At 41.4% G+C, this 22,747-nt stretch overlaps 1 protein-coding gene across 8 annotated transcripts in view; it reads left to right on the top strand.

Moving 5' to 3' along the window:
- The window catches only part of arfgef3 (ARFGEF family member 3), a 255,967-nt gene that overhangs the window by 21,364 nt on the left and 211,856 nt on the right, over positions 1 to 22,747 (top strand). For 4 of the 8 annotated variants that reach the window (XM_057342530.1, XM_057342531.1, XM_057342529.1 and 1 more), the window contains exons 4-11: positions 1,106 to 1,237; positions 1,504 to 1,572; positions 11,177 to 11,299; positions 12,371 to 12,416; positions 12,725 to 12,812; positions 12,962 to 13,066; positions 13,308 to 13,626; positions 13,810 to 13,922. In XM_057342530.1, the coding sequence (XP_057198513.1) occupies positions 1,106 to 1,237; positions 1,504 to 1,572; positions 11,177 to 11,299; positions 12,371 to 12,416; positions 12,725 to 12,812; positions 12,962 to 13,066; positions 13,308 to 13,626; positions 13,810 to 13,922 (995 nt within the window). Of the gene's footprint in view, positions 1 to 1,105; positions 1,252 to 1,503; positions 1,573 to 11,176; positions 11,300 to 12,370; positions 12,417 to 12,724; positions 12,813 to 12,961; positions 13,067 to 13,307; positions 13,627 to 13,809; positions 13,923 to 22,747 lie in introns of all 8 variants that reach the window. The other 4 variants (XM_057342528.1, XM_057342527.1, XM_057342532.1 and 1 more) reach the window with 4 other exon arrangements.

The following is a 22,747-nucleotide window of genomic DNA, read 5'->3' as shown; positions in this document are numbered from 1 at the left end:
GCCGGGGCGCCTCACGTTTTTGGCGGAGCGCTCTGAGCGCCTGAAGTTGACTAAACTAAACTGTAAGCAGAAAAGTGCTTGACATCATGTGACTTCTTTCCCATTGTCCATTTGAATGAAAGGAGAAGTGGGCCTTCCGATGTGGTGACAGAACTTAACAGTTGCTTGAAACGTCCGGAGACTGCAGTGATGGAGAAACTTGTGTTGGCTGACACGGATTAACCGAGCAAGGTCAGAGCAAGCACCCTCTGCTTGTACCTTTTTAAAGTTTCTGATAATATGACAGTTAACAGCAACTAGAGCGCTCGCGCTATAATCCTTCACTGACAGGACAGCTGTTTCAGTGGTTACCTAGCAACATCAAAAAACAGCTGCGCACTGCTTTTTTCAAAGTCAACCAAAAGAGCAGCGCGCCTCGCGTTTTCGAACATGAAAAGCGCATTCTATGTGATCGCCCGCTTGGGAAGGTGCACCTCTCAGAATACGTAGATAAATGAAGATCATTTTATACGTTTAACTACCACTTTGAGCATTGGGATCGCGAGACGAGGGTGATGTATAAATTTTTTATGAAAATCTCAAATTTGACCAAAATCCATATTATTCACTTTTTCCTGTAGCTCAATTTATGTCATGTGATTAGCTGCTGCTCCATAGGTGTCATGTGGTGCACTTAAAAAATGTGTGCAGGCCAAAAGCCTGAAGAAAATGACTATACAAGCCTGAAGAAAATGACAAAACATGACTTTCGTGACTTTCCAACATGATTACGTTTTACGGGAAATTGTGAACGTGCAACAAGGTTGGGTGGAAGCTGTGTATTTGTGGTTAAAAAGTAGAATTTTTCTTAGAAAATGACTAAACGTTTCGCTAGAAAACACCCTAATTCATCGGCTGGTGTCGCGTTTAGCCATTTAAAGCTGTGAAGAAACTGAAATAAAGACATGGATGTCTTGGATGACATGAGGGTGAGTAAATAATCATAAAATTTTAATTCTGAAGTGAACTTCTCCTTTAAATGTGATGTTAGTTTATATAATCTCTAAATATTTATGAATTATATATCACATCTGATTCTTGTATGTTTTGGTGTTGTCTTGCACAGAAGATCCTTTGTGAGGACTGCTTTGTTTCTGTGGATATAGAGGTTCCAGAGAAGGAGCTGTTGAGTCAGATTTTGGAAGTCATCAAGGTGACGCCCACCCTACATGAAGACCTGCAGATTGAGGTCATGAAGGTCCGTGTGTATGTGTATGTATGCCAACTCCATAGAGTTATACGTATAAAATAATAGGCGACATTTAGTAGACATAATCAATTTTGTGTATAATCAATTTCTTGTCTGCAGCCACAGTTTTTATGGCATAATTTGCAGCATTACTAGTACATCTGTAGTTACAGTGTATTCAATTCCTGTTTCTAATACAAAAGTGTTGAATCGTGTGAAACAGTGCTGCTGTCAAAAGGTGATTGTATTGCATAAATCACCTTTTTGTTTCATAGGTTCTGCTTTGTGTCACCTACTCCTCTACCTTTGAGATGAATGGGCACAACATCTTGAGAATTGCTGAGGTAAGACAAGCTTTATTGATGCCTGTCTTGACAAAAGACATCTGTTGTTAAATGCAGATGTTCCATCTTGTCCTTTTAATGTGGATGTAACAAAGTTCAATGTAGGAAAGGAAGGAGGCGGGAACCGGCGAACATTCATAAAACTTTAATTCAAAAATAAATAAACAATAAACAGCAAATAACAGGCCGGCAGCCACCTCACGGTCGACTGCCGGCCACACAAACATAAATAAAACTTAACACTTCCGGGCCCGGTCCTCTCTCGTCGGCAGTCCCGTCGCTCGTCCTCTTATGCTCCCTAGCTCCCCGTGAGGCATGCGGGACCGGTGCGCGTACAGCTGATACTCATTATCACTCACGCCACCGGCCCCGCCTTCCTGCCCCACGGCTCTCGTCCCGCCTTCCTCGCTACATACCCCCATCGCCCCTCACAGGCCGGGGGGTACCACCGCGCCTGTGCTTACTCCCCCCCGGGGGGGCCCCCCTTGAGAGCCCCAGCGCCTGGGGGTACGCACCGACGAGACGAGAGAAGGGAGCCGGGAGCACCCCGAGCGACAGGGACGAGAGAGGGGAGAGAGGAAAAAAAAAATAGTCCGGTTCCCTGACACGCCGTCGCTCGGTCCTCAGCCAGCCGAGAGGCTCTTCCTCGCGGTGCTATGCTGTGGTGCTGGACGTTCGGTGGACGGCCCGATCCTCCTCTGCCTCCTGGCGGCTGGCGATGGCTTCTGGCTGAGGGCAGCCGGCAATAAGTTCCCCGTTTACTGTTCCTCACCATCATGGCTGTTGGTAACAGGATTCCGGCTCACGGCCAACGGCGGCAACTCCTCCGCTCCCTCTATGGCCGCCATCCCACCTCGTCCCAGGAGCACGGCCGCGAGCTCTCCATCCCCACCGATTCCTCTTGCTCCAGCACCACTGCCTCGGGCAGCCGCTAGCGGACGTCCCTCGTCCGCGCTGCCCGAACTCCTCAGCACCGCGAGGCCGCTCGGCGGCGAGGGCTCTTCGACAGCATGTCCCTCCTACCTCCCAGGTTTCGGCACCAATGTAACAAAGTTCAATGTAGGGAAGGAAGGAGGCAGGAACCGGCGAACATTCATAAAACTTTAATTCAAAAATAAATAAACAATAAACAGCAAATAACAGGCCGGCAGCCACCTCACGGTCGACTGCCGGCCACACGAACACATAAACAAACTTAACCTATTTCCGGGCCCGGTCCTCTCTCAGTCGGCAGTCCCGTCGCTCGTCCTCTTATGCTCCCTAGCTCCCCGTGAGGCATGCGGGACCGGTGCGCGTATAACTGATACTCATTATCACTCACGCCACCGGCCCCGCCTTCCTGCCCCGCGGCTCTCGTCCCGCCTTCCTCCCTACAGTGGACAATGCTGCAATATAGTCTTACATGTTAGGAGCATGTTTTAATAATTTCACCCCTAAAATGTAAGAAAATAAAGGCTTTTTAGATGCATTAAGATTTATTTGCATAATTTTTTATGAAATTGAACACATTTCATATGCATATTGTCTTTGCCTGAAAATAGAAATCTAAACTTTAATGTGAAAACTGTGATGTAATACCAAATCCTAGTTGTTTGTTCTTGTGAGACAATCAACACTTATAAAGCAAGAACATCATGTTTATATAATTGGATATAGTTTAATTAGAAGTCAGATCCCTCACTACATGTCTATGTGGACTGGGTTTCTCGCACTCTCTTTTTTCTATCTGTGTATGTTTAATTTTATTGTCCTGCCATTGGCTGGCCATGAACAGCCAATAAACACATCATCATGTGTGAATGGGTCTGGTTGTGCCAGACATCATCTTATCTTCACACAGCAAATGTTTTTAAGGAGCTCATTGGTGCTGTTGCCAGCAGCCTAGAAATAATGATGCTGAAGTAAATATGTTTTGAAAATTCCTCATCTAGTTATACACAGTCTCCAATCAGTGTATCCACAGTGGTGTAGTCTACGTGATACGCAGGTATACACTGTATACCCACTAGAAAAGATCAAGGATTTCTGTATACCCACTTAAAAAAATGCAAGGATACGTAACAACATAGTTTTGTGTCAGAAAAGTGTGACGCACTGCCTTTTTGACCATTGGTGCAACTGGGAGATATGAAACAAATGGAGATCATGAAAGGCAAGCATTTAAACTACAATATTTCAGTGTTTTAGTAAGCCTGCCCCTGAAGCTACTGCCGCTTCGGGTGATGCTGCAGCTGCAGCAGGTGTAACAGAAAATGAGCCTGATGAGGCTCATGCCACGCTGTACACGGGGTCCCCCTCTGTCATGATAGCATCTCGGGGTCGCAATCGCGTACTCTGTTCACCGGTTTATTATACTTTCTGTTGATAACTTACACCTACTTTTAAAACCATTGCATATACTTTAATAAAATGAGCATATTTGTCATCATTAACATAACTGTAAGGGCAGGGCTCTAGAGTGCGACCAATTTGGTCACATATGAACATAAATATTAAAACATTAAATATATAGATGAATATAAACAACAACGGCTTTATTGGGCATTCAGTTGTATTAAAATACAACAAGTTCCGAGATGCAAGTACAGCGTGATGACGTCACGAACATACTAATTACCACCTAAAGCCATCTTGCACCATAGTGACGGGTAATAATAGATTATGACGGATTTTTTACGAGCATGTCAGTTAAAATGACGGACAATAAAAAAGTCTAGCGCAACCTCTGGTGTGTAAGTGTGAAAATGCGTGTGCTGCAGTCAGACAGAGAGGTGAGGAGCCTATAGCCCCGTCAGTTAAACAGAGTGGATGATGAGAGAAGATGAAAAGAACGATTGACAACTTTTTCGTGAATAATGTTAAGTTAAGGCCTGATCCGTCCGAAAATCATAAGCAATGCTCTGACACTGAGCCATCAACCTCCCAGGTTATGTCAAGCCCTGGTCCATTTATCTTGAGATGTTTTAAGTTTCAGTTCAGTGAAGCACTTTAAGCACCAACACTTTTTCAGTAAGTTACCTTTCTTGTAGAATTGTGCTTCAAATAAAGAACTTTATGTTGACCAGATTGTTAGTTAATCATTTACAAGTCAATTTTGCGTATATGGACAGCGATTTAAAAAAAAAAGTGACCTGTTAAAACTGCGATGTTAAATGCGATGCAGTCGAAAATTTGGGTGCACCTAACTTTTGTGCTGGTGCACCTAAGAAAAAAAGTTAGGCGCACCAGTGCAACCAGTGCAAAAAGTTAGTCTAGAGCTCTGAAGGGGATTGTTGGCATATTAAATTGTATCTAACTAGCCAACTTCACAAACGTTAGTTTGCGTGGTGAATCAATAAATGAGGGAGAAAGGGAGAGAAAACTTATAGTACAATGTATATAATTGTTTTAGATGATAAGAGATGAGAGCTCCTGGCCAGCCTTGTGAAAGTCAGGCTAGAGACACTGCCAGCAATCAACAAGTGCTTGATAAAACTGCACAAATGTTCATTGTTAATTTTTATAGTTATCAATGTCAATAATAGACGCAACTCACACTCATAAGTGTGACCCAGTGTGTGAAAACTAGGCTAAAATGTAGTTATTAGTGACGAGCATCAGAGTTTGATTTTAACCATTTATTTTAATATGATTTACTGTAAATCTTTGATGTGGCCTCAGTCAAAATCTAACTAAATTAAAATCTAAAGATTATACTTTCAGAGTACCAGACTCTAATACTCAACTCAACTTTATTTATATAGCGCTTTTTACAATTTTCATTGTTACAAAGCAGCTGTATATGAGACATGTTGACTAAGCAAAACAATTAAAGTTATACCTGTAAAAACAAGAAAAAGGTGAAAACACAGAAGACAGACATACCCACATACAAACGCTCCACACACACAATATGCACATGTACTAACACAGACAGACACAGACAAGCACGCACACACACAGACACGCATGCACAGTGAAAGCACACACTTAAGATAAAGGAGAGAGAGACTGGTCAAATATTAAACAGACTATAAATTCCTATATGCAATATCAATTATGTAAAACTTTAAAATTCTAATTGTAAAGCAGCTCCCCGGCCAGGCAAATAGTGCAAAACAGTATGCAAACGGTGGCGTGGAACCCAAAACTCCAATCGAGAAAAAAACCTCACGAGAACCCAGGCCCAACCAGGGGATTCCAGTTCCACTCTGGCAAAAGCTGCTGCCTCTGCACAAGCTCCAGAGAACTTGCACAACAAGGCTAAATAAAAATAAATATACTTACTAAGGTAAATTATAGATTTAAAGGGGAGGGTTTTTTTCTACTTTTACACAAATGTAATATAAATCATAGGGGTCCACAGAATGTGTCTGTGAAGTTTCAGCTCAAAATTCCCCACAGATCTTGTATTATACCATGCTCTAGATGCCCAGTTTTGCATGCGAGGAGAAACACGCTGTTTTGGTCTGTGTCTCTTTTAGACCACCAAGTCCAAGTCCAAAGAGGTTCGAGTCCAAAGAGGTTCGAGTCCAAGTCAAGTCCAAGTCCAAAGAGGTTCGAGTCCAAGTCAAGACTGAGTCCAATTGAGACAGTCAAGACAGAGACAGAAAAAAAATCATGACTACAAGACCACATTCTTAACTATTGAGAATTTTTGTGATGCAAGAGACCGCATATCTTCTATTTTCATTATTGGTAATGATCAAAAAGACAATTTTATTTTACCTTAAAATAAGGTAATTTTATTTACTTTAGGTATAGCACTAAAGTCACAAAGCCAAAGTGTAACTTCAATTTTTTTATTGAAGTGTAACAATCCTATTCTGCCAATAGAAAATGTAACAAATAACAAGCAAACACTTGAATATGTTCTCATTCTTGAACTTATGACTTGGTGTCCCCCAAAGTTACCAACCCCCCCCCACTTTTTTAAGGAACTTTTTAACACCTTTGTGTGCGCCTGCCCGTGTTCGATAGAGGAGCTGCCAGAAAGAGCAGAGGCCCCACGGCTCGTTTAAAAGCACGTTTCGGTTCCCATACTTAAATAACATGTTCATATCGAAATGACAATAAAAATACGATCAATCTTATCTTGAAGCCCTACTTTCTAAACTCATAACTACTTTCTAAAAATATTCAAATGCAATGCTAACTCTGAAACATGGCATTAACTTACCTCTCTTTGTGATGCCTTTGCAGGTTTCTTACAAAATTGGATGTTGTCCCACAGGTTTCGGAGAAAGTTTTGTTGCAAAAAGTTTCCTTTTAAGCGCACTGTCGATAAATTCTTTATGGTTTGTAAAACCAAATGTTATTATGCCGCTGCTCGCTGACACCGTGCCTGATGAATGATTGATGCTGTTCAGTTCGCGCCGCAGACTAATCGTTCATTTGAACCGGTTCATTCTTTTAAGTGAACCGGTCGAACCATTTCACCTGAATTGTTCGCGTTTAGCGTCTCCCGTAAACACTTAATATTACCCACAAATTAATTCAGTTCTTCACTTTCTGGCGTGCATAACAGTCCCGAGGACTTGAACCGATATACCGGAGTTATTTAGTTACATCAACAGCACACACTGAACTGAACTGCTGTGTGAAGAGAGAACTTATGAACACGCGTGCGGCTGTTGTTCTTGAGTCGAGAGTCGGCAACAGTTTTTGGATCACAAGAAGCATGCTCTATCAATGTTTTGTTTTGAAGGAGAAAATATATATATATATCTGGACTCGGTCGAGACCAATGACCAAGTCCGAGACAAGTCCGAGTCATAAAAAAACGTCTCGAGTCTGAGTCCAGACTCGAGTACTACAGCACTAGTCTCTTTAAGTGCAAATGAGCTGCTAATCTCCGCCCCCTTATCAGAAACCGCAGCCAGGGCTGTGAGCCTGTGCTTCCAACAACAAAATAAGAAATAAGGGTCACATAAAGTGAATGAGAAACAAGGTCTCGTCTTTAAACACCGAACACATTGTTTTCTATAAGCGAACAGACTCCTAACAAAGGCGTCATGTTTTCTATACGCGAAAACACACATGACAGACCGATCGCGTATTTACAAACCAAGTGAAAGTAGCCTACCCAAGAAAGAAGGATCACAAAGCGAATGAGAAACTACTGTGTCTCGTCTTTGAACACCAAACACATTGTTTTCTATAAGCACACCTGTTTCCTGCGGGGCCATTCGCGAAGGCGCTCCGGTCCCTGTTTGTCTGGTCACGACCGCTTTCAGGAGTGAGACCCGCGATCGCGTCACGACGTTTCACGGGTGTAATAACAAAACGGGAGGATGGCGGGAACTCGTGTTACCATGACAAACCCGTCGCGTGTTTACAAACCATACACACTGCTTTCTATAAGTGAAGGTAATCCAGACAAACGTATCGCATATTCTCTAAGTGAAAGTAACGTTACACAGGTCAATCCCGTCACGTGTTTACAAGCCATACACATTGCTTTCTATGAGTAAATGGACAAACGTGTCACAGTGACATTTTATCTACTTTTCAGTTGCCACAGGTCCCTGAGGTCTTACTTAAAAAATACCGGTACTTGCAATGTCTTTTTGCAGCTTTGCCTCATTCAGTGTGGGGGATTTCCATTGAAAACAAAATAAATCCATTGCTCTATTGTCTCCTGTGAGGCTGGGAACAGTGTTCTGTGTTGGTCTGTGCATCCAAGGACAGAACAGTTAGCATGTTTGGCACAAACTTTTGCCATGGCGTTAGAACCGATACACTCCTGTCACCTGCGAAAAACAAAATGGCGTGCCGTGGGTGGAAACGAGCAGATTAAGGGGCAGAAATATTACAATGAGATCCCTCACCTACGTCATCAAGGGAGTGTAATCTGAAGCGCTGGTTTTTTCACATGCTTTCAGAGAAAGGCGTAACAAACCAAAGTTACTGTGTTGGTCTTTTTCACGTTTTCTGGGTTGGTGGATGAACCGGGGAACCGATTATAGCACCTAAACACAGAAAAAGTAATATTTTCGTGAAATGTCCCCTTTAAGATTATCATTAATAATCTAATAGCATTTGAAATTTTGTAGTGAAGACGTGTCAAGTCGCGTCCTTTATCCAGCTCTATCATCTCAGCTCTTGTCAGGTCACCGATTCCCATTCTCCGCTTTACCATCAGGTCTGGGCATGAACTGCATCCTGCTCGCTGTGGTAACCTTGGAACAATGAGACGAGACTGGCTGAGAGTAGAGTACTGTTCTGCACTCTTTGATGCAACAAGTACATCAGTTGTTATTGGAAGTGTTCCTGGTTCCGGTTGATCTAACTAATGCAGCCTAAACCCTCAGAGGATTTATTATGGAAGTGTAGTGTATGCAAGATTAAAAAGATGCGTCTTTAGTCTAAATTTAAACTGACAGAGTGTGTCTGCCTCCCGGACAGTGCAGGGAAGACTATTCCAAAGTTTAGGCGCTAGATAGGAAAAGGATCTACCACCTGCACTTGATTTTGAAATTCTAGGTATTACCAACTGACAGGACGCCTGAGAGCGTAATGCCTGTGACGGACTGTAATACAAGTGGAGTTCACTCAGGTACTGAGAAGCTAAACCATGTAGGGCTTTATAGATAATAAGCAAGATTTTAAAGTTAATGCAATGCTTTATAGGTAACCAGTGCAAGGTTGACAGAACCGGGCTAATGTGTTCATACTTTTTGTTAGAACTCGAGCTGCCACGTTTTGGACCAGTTGGAGTTTTTGTAATAAACCTACAGGGCAACCACCTAACAGTACATTACAGTAATGAATGTAGCATGAATTAACCTCTCTGCATCTGACAGTGACAGCATATGACGTAGTTTAGATATATTCTTAAGATGGAAAAACGCAATTTTACGGGTGTTGGCGACATGGCTCTCAAATGACAGATTACTATCGAATAGAACGCCAAGATTCTTTGCTGACGACGAGGGTTTTATGGAACATCTGTCAATAGTTAAGCAGTATTCTTGGTTGTTATGTATGGCGGTTTTTGGTCCAATAAGTAACACTTCTGTTTTGTCTGAGTTCAGTAATAAAAAGTTGTTACTCATCCAGTTTTTTATATCGACTATGCATTTTATTATTCGATGGAACTGCTGTGTTTTATGAGGCTTTGAGGAAATATAAAGTTGAGTATCATCAGCATAACAGTGAAAGCTAACTCCATGTAGATGTATTATATCTCCTAGAGGTAGCATGTATAATGCGAAGAGCAGAGGCCCTAAGACTGAGCCCTGTGGTACACCGTACTGGACTTGCGATTTGCGTGACACCTCATTGTTTATTGCTACAAGGTCGATAAATAAGATTTAAACCATTTCAAAGCTATTCCGTTAATGCAACGTAATTTCGAGTCTATGTAGGAGTGTGCTGGTTCAATGGTGTCGAATGCAGCTCTAAGTCTAGCACACCAATACGAGATACAACCTCGGTCAGACGCCAATAGCAGATATTTGTAACTCTGATCAAAGCTAGTCTTGTCTGTGTGCGTCTGTCTGTGTTGTGTGTGTGTGTGTGTGGTGTGTGTGTGTGTGTGTGTGTGTGTGTGTGTGTGTGTGTGTGTGTGTGTGTGTGTGTGTGTGTGTGTGTGTGTGTGTGTGTGTGTGTGCGACCGTGTGTGTGTGTCTATGTGTGTTAGTACGTGTGCATATTGTGTGTGTGGAGTGTTTTGTTTGTGGGTATGTCTGTCTTCTGTGTTTTCAACTTTTTCTTGTTTTTGCAGGTACAACTTTAATTGTTTTGCTTATAGTCAATATGTCTTATGTACAGCTGCTTTGTAACAATGAAAATTGTAAAAAGCGCTATATAAATAAAGTTGAGTTGAGTTGAGAGTTAAATGCATTTGCTAAATCAATGAGCTATTTTGTTAGCATGTATTAATCCTTGGTAATGTTAAAGGGGTCATATGGTGCGAATACGTGTTTTTCCGTGTCTTTGGTGTGTTATAAGTTGCCCATGCAAGTATTAGACACATAAAATTGCAAATATTAAAGTGTCGGAACAAAATATGCATTCTATCCAAAAGCGAATGCTGACTCAGACCTGCCTGAAACGCCTTGTGTAACCACACCCCCACAAATCTATGTCAGTTCGTGGTATGATTTGACTAAGACCGCCCAAATGTTTACGCAAGTAAGGTAGGCGTACCTGTTAGTACAATTGCTTAGGAACCTGATGTTCCCAATATGGTAAGAGGCGTTACATTTTCATCACACGCTTGCAGTATTCGACCAATCACTACGCACTGGTTAACTGGCCAATCATAGCACACCTCGCTTTTCAGAGCGATGAGCTTTGTATAAAATAGGCACGTTTCAGAGGAGGGGCAAAGAGGAGATACAAACATGCACAGTATGTGGAAAATACAGCATTTTTTTACCTTAAATCGTGTATACACATTGCATTACATCTAAAACAAACAATATATTTGTTTTAACTGTGTCATATGACCCCTTTAAAGTGTTAAACTGAATCGCCTATAAGTTATTTCACTCATATGTGATATGCAAAAGGTCTGCCCTGATTATGATGTTAACTTGTCCAGCTGAAACAAAGGCCATTTGCGATTGTTCGATTTTAGTCTCTTTTTTAAAACGCTTGCATGTTTATGTTTTTCCAGGTGAGTATTGAGACGTACATATCGAGTTGTCATCAACGTAGCATCAACACAGCAGTCAGGGCCACTCTCAGTCAGATACTCGGAGATCTCGCCCTACAACTGCGCCATAGACAGGAAAATACAGTGAGTTTTTCATTACAATACAGCTGTACTAAACACAAACACACACATTTAATGCAAACAGTCCTGTGACAATCCTATAGACAACACGGGTATTAATGTCAATGTGCATCTTATAAAACTCTTGGATAATTGCCATGTATTTTATAATATTCATGTTTTGATATCATTTTCCCCCAATTTTTATACTGTTTCTTTAGAATATTATACACAGTTAGCCATCCAGGAATGGACCTTTTTCACAAGCCTGTGCATTTAACGGTCATCAGCATCATAGATCTTTTTAGTTTTTTTTGTATTTTCTTTTAAATGTATGTATGTTTATAACACTATACTGTATGGTTTATATACACTATTGTATTACATTACCTTTGCATCAAATTACAAAAGAAAGTTAACACTAATGCAAGGGTGTTTCTTATACAGCGTCTATGCAAATTTGATATCATTCTTTCTTTTGACTGCCATAATCAGATCAATCAAATCAATCTCTTTATTTTGTTCATTTGGTTGAAAGTAGTGAAAACACTATCGTTGAGTTTTTCTTTTGCTATTTGAGCAAATGAGAATGCAAAAAATATATTTGTGGTAGTCTCTCATTCACCGCTATAGAAGTTTACCCAACTATGACGATCTCTGCTGCTGTGAAACCCGGAAATGTGAAAAAGGTCCATATGCTTTCTACCAATAGCAAGCAAATGAAATGTTCCCACTTTTTTTCAAATGTATGTTGAATTCAGGTTCATTGGAACACTTTTTTGCCATCTTAATGTTAAAAAGTGTCCAAATCAACCTGAATTCACCATTCTATTTATTTTATACATTCTTGCTTTTTGTTTATCAGCATTTTAAATGAGGAAACCTGTTTTAATTATAATTTATGTATTATTCACACTGCCAGTAACAGCCAATGAGGATGTGAATAAACATGTCAGGGTCCTCCTAATAATGACCAAACGACTGACTGTACTGTACGGTATCATCTCTTCCATAGCTTCCTGTCTCTTCAGTTTAGACCTCTCAAACAGTTGTACAGTGTTAAGGAAAATGTTTTTTTTTGATGGATGTTTGCAGGGTATTGATGGAGAAGAACGTTCCATGCCTGTGCTCCAGCGCAAAGGTAAACTTCAGCCACACAAGGCTTTTTTGTACCACTTTTGTACCTTTTTTGTACCATGGGTAAACAAACACACGCCTCTAAACCCCACTGACCATGGTAAAATCATATTGTAACAACATTATAACACAAACACACAGGTTGCCTCTACTAATAAAACGTCCAGTTACGCTGTTGTGAGCATGTAACGTGCTCCAGTCATAGATCATTCTTGAGTGGCTCAGCAGCACTATTTATGTGCAGTACATTGAGGTTGTATTTATCCTGCCATTCAGTATAATATAAATTATTTATGTGCTTCTGTGTGTTAGCAGATATCTCTCCAACCTCTGATGCATTGTATGAAGATGTTGTGATGGTCCTCACCGTGTTCTGTGACAAACTGGAGTCCGTCTCAAAGTAAGCGTTACATCCACTACATATCATCAGAAGTTATTAGTGATGGATAATAATGAGGGGTAGGGCTGTGAAAAAATACACAACCAGGTGCTGGTATAGTCAAGTATCATGGTGACATAAGAGGAATGTGTGTTTTTATTTCTCTTTAGTGAAAACCAGTTGCTGCAGCTGTTGTACCTGGAGTGTATTCTGTCCATGCTTTCTAGCTGTCCTCCCACGATGCACCTGCATCGCCATTTTACTGACCTTATATGGTGAGACACATTAGTACCCTTAATACATTCACATGAAAATAGCATGGCAATTTGAAATGAACCTTGGTATTCATATGGCACTTCAAGGCAGTAGCGAACCGTGACTTTTGAACTTTTGCCTAATGACAGCAAAATCCATGCTAATACTATTTGTGTAACTTTAGTCTCATTACTAAATGATCGGACAGTTCTGAGAGTAGCATGCTGTAATAAGTAATAAAAGTGTATTTTGCACATACAGGAAACAGTTGTGCCCAACCCTGGTGGTGATAATGGGAAACCCTGCAAGTGATAAAACCATCACTTCTGCCCATGGTGGGACAACCCAGGACTCAGACGTGGCGTCGGTTTTGGACCAAGGCCGGGGATCCGGATGTTCAACAAGTGCCCCTGCAATGATTGGGCCAGTGGTTCGTACTATCTGCTATGTGGCGGCAGAGTTGGTTCGTCTGGTGGCTTGTGTGGAATCGATGAAACCTGTGTTGCAGTCCCTGTACCACCGTATTCTTCTCTATCCACCCCCCCAGCACAGAGTGGAGGCCATTAAGATTATGAAGGAGGTGAGGTTTTCATATTTACAGAATTTACTTGTAAAGCCTTTCTGGCGTGACTAGCCTGAATAAAAAAAATGATGTTTTGATTTTGTCTGATTATTTTCCTTTGCTGGACATCATGTTGGAAAAGCTTGAAGTAAATATTTATTCTCTTGCATTTGGACATGTTGTTATTTTTACCCTCCAAAGATTGTAGGAAGCCCTCAGCGCCTGTTTGACCTGGCTGGTCCATGCGTCATTGAGCCTGAGACAAGGAAAAGGTCATTTTCAAAGAGGAAGTCACATCTCGATCTTCTCAAATTGTAAGTGTCCTGTCTCTTAGAACTACAGTACTAAAGTGTTTTAATTATGGATGTGCACGGATGTTCGAATATTCGATCTGTAATACTTATTCGCAAATTAAAAATGCGAATAATTCAAAAATTTGAATATTCATATTTTTCATAAGAATGAAAACTGCGTCACCACATGGTTAAGTTACCACTACAGAAGACTTTAGAGTTGTCACGTCTTATTTAACGCTTCTTCACTTCATCTGTAATGATTTTATAATATACAGAAAATATAAAAATTTAATTTGTATGTGTTCATAAATCATTGTTCACTCAGATCGCAAGCTAGTTTGAATATTTTAAGTTTACACACCGGATACCTGAATTTCGTGTTATGCTCTCTGTAAGTCGCTTTGGATGAAAGCGTCTGCTAAATGTAAATGTAAATGTAAATGTATGCTCGGCTCAGATCACCATATTAAAATGTTTCAAAACTGGTGAGCCACAAAATTCATTAACATTACTTACATTAGGTATAAAAATACCACTTAATATTAAATGATTAACAATAATTCATTTATTACCATAACTTGTTCAGAGCGTTTGTTCTTTGTAAATTCATATTCGTTCTTTAAAAATATATTAAGTAATGTTAATTTCAACAACTTGAAACATGAAAATGTAGATTTCACTGCAACTAATGTTAATGAATTTGGCCGTAGCATAGGACTGGCACCTCTTTCCATACCTAAAAGCCTGGATTTTCCTTCTAAGAAGATTAAACAGGGTCGTCGCCTTCAAGTTACAGCCTGTAAACAAATTCACACGGATGCTTTTTTTGTTTGTTTTTAAAACACGCTGTGATTCCTTGGTTACCTTAGTTGAAATAAATAGGCCTACATTATTTATTGATGCAAATGCAATGCAAAGCTAAACAAGACAGACACTGTCCATGAACGACAAAGAAAACAATATTTATAGGCGGTGCTGGTCAGCAGGTAATATCTTCCTCAGATGATGGTCACGTAATAAACTGGAAACTCAACTCAACTCTCAACTCAACTTTATTTATATAGCGCTTTTACAATTTTCATTGTTACAAAGCAGCTGTACATGAGACATATTGACTATAAGCAAAATAATTAAAGTTGTACCTGCAAAAACAAGAAAAGTTTGAAAACACATAAGACAGACATACCCATATACAAAACACTCCACACACACAATATGCACACGTACTAACACACATAGACATAGAGACACACACACACACACGGATGCGCACGCACACACACACAACACACACACACACGTACGTACACAGACAAGTACGCACACACACACACACACTCAGTGAGAGCACACATTTAGGATAAAGGAGAGAGAAGCACAGGTCAAATATAACAGACTATAAATTCCTATATGCAATATTAATTAAGTAAAACTTTAAAATTCTAAAGCAGCCCCCCCGGTCAGGCAGATAGTGCAAAAACAGTATGCAAACGGTGGCGAGGAACCCAAAACTCTAATCGAGAAAAAAAACCTCAGGAGAACCCAGGCCCAACCAGGGGATTCCAGTTCCCCTCTGGCAAAAGCTGCTGCCTCTGCACAAGCTCCAGAGAACTTGCACAACAAGGCTAAATAAAATAAATAAACTTAATAATAAAATAAATTGTAGTTTAAGATTATCATTAATAATCTAATAGCATTTGAAGTTTTGTGGTGAAGACATGTCAAGAGACCGCGTCCTTCTTTATCCAGCTCTATCATCTCAGCTCTTGTCAGGTCCCCACTTCCCATTCTCCACTCTACCATCAGGTCAGGCCATGAACTGCATCCTGCTCGCTGTGGTAACCTTGGAACAATGAGACAAGACTGGCTGAGAGTAGAGTACTGTTCTGTACTCTTTGATGCAACAAGTACATCAGTTGTGTTTTTGGTTCCGGTTGATCTAACTAATGCAGCCTAAACCCTCAGAAGATTTATATTATGGAAGAGTAGTGTATGCAAGATTAAAAAGATGCGTCTTTAGTCTAGATTTAAACTGACAGAGTGTGTCTGCCTCCCGGACAGTGCAGGGAAGACTATTCCAAAGTTTAGGCGCTAGATAGGAAAAGGATCTACCACCTGCACTTGATTTTGAAATTCTAAGTATTACCAACTGACAGGACGCCTGAGAGCGTAACGAGCACTACAATGGCCCCATCTTTGTTGCAGGGTTTTTTTAGGATCTTAACAGTCGGCATGGAGGTATCAAGCCCGTTTACTTTATTTATTATCAACATTATAAACAATAAAGCCAGATTTTTTTGTCAGATCTGGCTTTTGTTACCGGGAGTTAGAAGAGCAGCGCGTTTTCTCCACCATCAGCTTGTTAACTGGCTGAGGAACGCTCACCAGAGTAAAATATGCTTGTTTTTCTTATCAAGAACTTGTAAAACAAAATAAACAAGATAACCATATATCACAGACTATCAGTATACATTGCGTTTTGTTTGTTTTCTTTTTTATTATACCGTTCCGCGCAGGTTTCAATGCATTTTTTTTTCAACATTAAAAAACCTGTATACAGGATATAATATTAATGCGTTATGAATATTTAATGATAATTATAAGTTTGATGTGAAATTGTGACTAAATAAAAACGTAACAAATTACGTCATTATTGACTTAATTTAAATAAATAAATATTCGAATATTCATTTTTATGAGCTCAAATATTGGATTATGAAATTATTGAAACATGCCCATCCCTAGTTTTAATGAAATTTAACCAATTTGTTGAATGACAATCAAATACTTATAATTTCAAATGTAAACTAGGTACATACTAATTTAGATACAGTATGTCATTATATACTGGAACAACTCAGGCAAGACCGAGACAGTCAGTGGACTCAAGAAAATCAATAATACAACTCTTCCTGGGAAACTGAAACTCTGGTGCTTCCAATTTGGCTTGTTGCCACACCTGATATGGCAAATTTCAATGTATGAGCTCATGGTGTCTCACGCCAAGAACCTGGAGAGATTGGTGAGTACACAAGTGAGGAAATTGCTTGGGCTACCAAGATGCCTTAGCAACATATTGCTGTACGGGAATGTAGCTATCTCTCTTCCCATTTTAAGCCTTGTTGAGGAATATAAATGCACCAAAACAAGGCTGGAGATGATGCTCAAAGAATCCCGTGATCCCTGTGTAAGAGATGCTGCTCCAACAGTAGCGACTGGGAGGAAATGGAACCCAGCAACAGTGGTAGCAGATGCGAAGGCAGCCCTCAGACATAGGGACATTGTCGGACAAGTTCAATATGGCAGAGGGGGACTTGGTTTGGGATCAACCACCCACATGGCGAAAAGCGACACCAAAGAAACAGCGTCACCTTGTGGTGGAGGAGGTTCGTCATCAAGAGGAAGCAAGTAGATGCGCCAGAGCTGCTGGATGAGGTGGGAATGCATTGAACGTGCAAAATCACTTTGAGTGAGTTGTGGAGTATGGAAACAAACAGGCTACGTTTTATCAAGTTCAAGTTCAGGTGGCTTTTATTGTCATTTTAACATTATACAGTGCAGTACACAGTGAAACGAAACAACGTTCCCCCAGAACCAAGGTGCTATACATACTTAAGACATAAACACACAGACTACATAAAGTGCACATGTACAAATCTGTGCAAGTACAACATTTGGTGCGCTTGACCTGATTTTGCCAAGTGGTTGATGTCCTCGGGACAGCATATAACCCTAACCCCTAACCCTTTTTTAAGGACAACATTTTTATAAATAAAACCTAAACCCACACCAAACCCCAACCCTAACCATAACTTACCGCTAAAATCAAAGGGAAGTGATAAGTGAAAAACAATGGTCTAGAAGCACATAATTCTGGTTGGAAGATTAAACTTAAAATAAACTGTAAACTTATTTCTGAAATCTGATTGGTTGATTTAAATGTTGTCCACAAGATGTTGTCCTAAGAATATAAACCACTTGGAAAAATAGGAGAGCCATTTAGTGCAAAAGAAAAATATGATACAATATAAATCACAGTACACAGTGTTCAACATCAGAGTGCAAACAAGTAGTGAATCACTCTTTGTCTTCCTGAAGTCAACAACCATCTCTTTAGTTTTGTCAACGTTCAGAGAAAGGTTGTTGACACTACACCAGTCCGTTAGCCTCTGCACATCCTCTCTGTATGCCGACTCGTCGTTTCTACTGATGAGACCCACCACGGTCATGTCACCGTGAAGTTGATGATGTGGTTCGAGCCGTGCGTTGCTACACAGTCATGAGTTAGCAGTGTGAACAGCCGAGGACTGTGCATGCAGCCCTGTGGGGCTCCAATGCTCAGTGTGGTGGTGCTGGAGGTGTTGTTTGAGGTCTGACGGAGGTCTCTCGATCAGGAAGTCCAGGATCCAGTTACAGAGGGAGGTGTTCAGGACCAACAGGTTCAGCTTCCCAATCAGGTGCTGAGGGGTGATGGTGTTGAATCCTGAACTAAAATCTATGAACAGCATTCGGACGTAAGTGCTTTTATTGTCCAGATGAGTGAGGGTCAGATGGAGTGTGGTGGAGATGCTGTCGTCGGTAGAACGGAAATACGCGAACTGCAGCAGAAGAGCTACATATGATGTTCTGCCCTCACCAACAAATCTGCATGTTTGGTGTTGACAGGATCCAGCCTGCCACCTATGTGCAGCTCCAGCAAACCTTAAACATATTCTTGTGGTTTGTAAGAAGAGCTTGACACAGGGGAGATACACATGGCGCCACAATCAAGTATGAAAGTGCTTGGCTGCAGCAGTGGAGACAAAGAGAGTGGCAGCAAATGCCATCCCCCAAAATGCCATCCCCCATCCGCCCAGGCTAACTCGCTAAAAACCCTTTATTCGGGAGGGGCAGAAAAAGCGGGCCAAGCCCTTATCCCCAGATTCACATTTGCTGAGTAAAGCCAGGAATTGGGAAATGCAAGTTGATTTAAATCACAGACTTACTTTCCCCTTGGAAATTGCAGCGACCAATCTGCGGCCGGACATGGTTCTGTGGTCCAGCTCCAGTAGGACAGTCATCATAGTTGAGTTGACTGTACCTTGGGAAGAGGCCATTAACGAAGCATTTGAAAGAAAGAATTTCCGGTATGCTGTAGGGTATGGTCGGATCAAAGTTTACCATCTGTGATCGTAAAACACAGTAACCTCTCAGCAGGACTACGACCAGGCACCAACAAGTCTGGCCAAATGTCCTATTCTCAACACTGTCATCACTGACCAGGACAGATTCGGATACTCTCCCCTAGACTTTAAAGGAGGTTCTTGGGGGAGGACAGGACTGTTCACCAAAGTGAGAAAAGCCATGTGGCCCACAGGGACTGAGAGCCTCAAATTCTTCCAAAAGAATGTCTCTTTCTCTTTCCTTAGCCACAAAAGACTGGTTTAAAGTGTATACACATGACTGGTTTAAAGTGTATACACATGAATCTCCACATTGTATGCTTGTCTCTATGTTATTCTCCTTCACCTATAACCTCAAAGGCATACAGTATGTGCTTGGTGGTATTCTGTGTGTATTTGCATTCTTGTCCAAACTACAGGTCAATGTGGTTGTGGCCCCTTCGTGTTTCGTTGTCTACGTGTTTCCCTTTTCAGGTCTTAGAATATGGTGTATGGCACAGTAATGTATTTTATACCATACTCATTTTAAATCAACGGACTCACGGCCTGCTCCGAACACATCAGGACCCTTTGATACACGCGCCAGCACGTGTCCCGAGAAACAAAGAAGCCAATGCAAGTATCTGAACTATTGCTAACCAGTTGCGTATAAGCTTTGCCCCTTTTAAATAAGCAGATTTGTCCTTGATGGTCCGTGCAGATGTGAATAGCTGATTTAATACTGCCATTTTCTTTGCTTTATCTATTTCTTTCATTCTCTACTGTTTTACGTTTTTATGTTTGTTTGTTAATGTTTGGTTTGTGTTAGCTAGTTGATTTTAGTTCCCCCGTAGTGTAGATAAATAAACCGCATGTGTATCCACGCTCAAATTGTTTCTGTGTTTATCACATATCAACGTCACTTAAACTGCCTTGATTTCGTTAAGAATTCTGAAGTGGTACTGTACTACAGTAAGAATATTGTTTTTCCAGGCCAGGGGAGTAATATTTCTTAGAGTTGATATACGATCTGCTGATCACTCGGTGGACGAGTGTATTTAGTTTGTCGCTGTTATTAGCTCTGCTGCATCAGGTAAAGTGTATAAAATTATTAATGGTTAATCACCATTAATTATTTGTAGGTTACTGTGTTTAAACTCATAGTTTCCTCAAAATACACTACAATGCCAACTTGGCAGTGGAGGCTAAAGATTGGGGATGGACAGTGAAAGTGTTCCCGGTTGAAGTGGGCTGCAGGGGCTTTGTTTCCAATTCCACCACAAGGCTGCTTAAGGAAGGTGAGATCAGAGGACAGGCCCCACGGACGGTAGTCAAAGAACTTGCCACTGTTGCTTAGAGACGCAGCCAGCAATAAAATGGTGTTGTATAGGGGGCAGTTGTGGCCTAATGGTTAGAGAGTCGGACTCATGACCAGAAGGTTGCCGGTTCGATTCCCAGGGCCGGCAGGTAACAACTGAGGTGCCCTTGAGCAAGGCACCTTACCCCTACTTGCTCCCCGGGCGCTGCAGTGATAGCTGCCCACTGCTCCAGGGGTACGTGTGTTCACCACTTGCGAGAGTTCACTACTCTCTGGATGGGTTAAATGCACAATTTCGTTGCCTTGTACATGTGCAATGACAATAAATTGAATCTAAATCTATAGGTACTCCATATGGAACCGGGGGCACTGAGCATGCTTTAATGGTGCCAGTGGGGCAAGAACAGCCTTAGCAGGTGCATATGTTTGCGTTGATGTTGGAAATGTGTTGTATTGTTATGCCATATGAAACCGGGGCACTGAGTATGAATTAACGGTGCCAGTGGGGCTAGAACAGCCTTAGCCAACAGGTTGGCGTGTATGGTTGCATTGAGGTATGATGCCACTGAGCTACCAGCAAAGCAAGTGTTGTTGAAACTGCAGCCAAGAATCTGGATGAGCCAATTGACACAGGAAGTGGAGTTCAGAGGACTGGTCCAGTGGAGGATAGACAAGAACTGGCCAGTGTTGCGGAAAGAAAAAGCCACTGGCTGTGGTTGAGGCGGATGGACACAGCATGGACTGGCAGATGACCATGTAACAATATGACACAGACCCATGTCTGATCAACCTGCGGTGGGCCTCCCTTGGCTGACGGTGTCTTGTGATAAAGGGCCGAAACACCCAATGAGGCTGAGTTGCACAACTGATGATGTGTCGCATTGTTGGGAACCATACAAAAGGGCATTATCAGCAGCACCTCACCAAAAGGCATCTTTCACCCAGGATAATGGATGTGATGAAAGTGGGATCGGAACACAACTCATGAGATGACTCTCTGATAATAGCAAGGAAAGGTAGCAGCTGTAGCAGCTCACATTACAGCCTGTCTAGAAGACATCTCAGTTTGGATGAAAGATCATCACCTCCAGCTGAACCCTGAAAAGACCGAACTACTCGTATTTCTGGCACACCCCATGGTGCAACACGATCTCACCATCCATCTTGGCAATACCACAATCACTCCTTCCAAACCAGCCAGGAACCTCTGAGTCATATTTGATGAATAACTGTCCTTCAATGATCACATTGAAAAGACAACGTAGTCATACCGATATACCTTATTCAACATTAGAAAGGTTGGACCCTATCTCACTGAGCATGCGCAACTCCTTGTCCAGGCCCTGGTAATCTCAAGGTTGGACTACTGCAATGCTCTCCTTGCTGGTCTTCCTGCAAAGGCTATCAAACCACTCCAGCTGGTTCAGAATGCAGCAGCACGCCTCGTCTTCCACCAGCTCAAAAGGGCTCATGTGACACCCTTTTCATCTCTCTCCACTGGCTACCGGTTGAAGCCTGTATCAGATTCAAGTCACTAATGCTTGCCTGCAGGACTATCACTGGCTCTGCAGCGGCATACTTTCACACACTCCTACACCCCATCAAGGACCCTGCGTTCAGCAAACAAGCATTTGTATTGCCTTCTCAAAAGAGCAGTAAATCGCATACCCGCTCATTCTCCTTCACAACTCCTTCCTGGTGGAACATTTTTCCTAACTCAGTCCGGTCAATCACATCTCTCACAACATTTAAAAAACTAATTAAAACCCATCTCTTCTGTGAATACTTGAGTCAAATGAAAAAAAAACTCTCTCTTTTTTTCAACAGTTATTGGTCTGGCTTTTGTTGAAACTAGGTTCTTTGTATTAGCACCTATTGTATTATTGCTCCTGTATGACATATCGCTTATTGCTTCCTGAACTCTCTGTAAGTTTGAAAGTGTCTGCTAAATGACTAAATGTAAATGTAAATGAAAGGTAAGTATGAATATGCTATGTGTTTTTGTAACCATAGATCTCCCAGACACAGAGGATGCCTATCCGACGAACCCAGTGAAACCGCTGACCTCCTTTCCTCGATTCATATTCTTGACTGTATTGTCATGCATTAGGCGTGGGAAATGTCCTATTGGGCAATTAAACTGTGCTGAAACCGTGGGAGTAAGCCTAGTCCTATTAAGTGAAACAGACTCATTTTGATTATATAATTTTGATTTGATATCCTATTTAGATTTTTAAATTTAAATGTCAGGAATCTGAGACTTGTTGAGATCCTTTAGAAGTATATGAAGAGCAGCTTGTGCCATATACAGCCAGGAATAGCACAGTCTTCATTTTTTTCTTTGTCATTATTTCTTTTAATAGCATATACTGTATCCTGCATTA

The sequence above is a fragment of the Triplophysa rosa genome, linkage group LG9 (genome assembly GCF_024868665.1).
Source record: "Triplophysa rosa linkage group LG9, Trosa_1v2, whole genome shotgun sequence".
NCBI lineage: Eukaryota > Metazoa > Chordata > Actinopteri > Cypriniformes > Nemacheilidae > Triplophysa > Triplophysa rosa.
The sequence above is the reverse complement of the archived record's forward strand: the minus strand, read 5'-3'. Positions and strand labels throughout refer to the sequence as shown.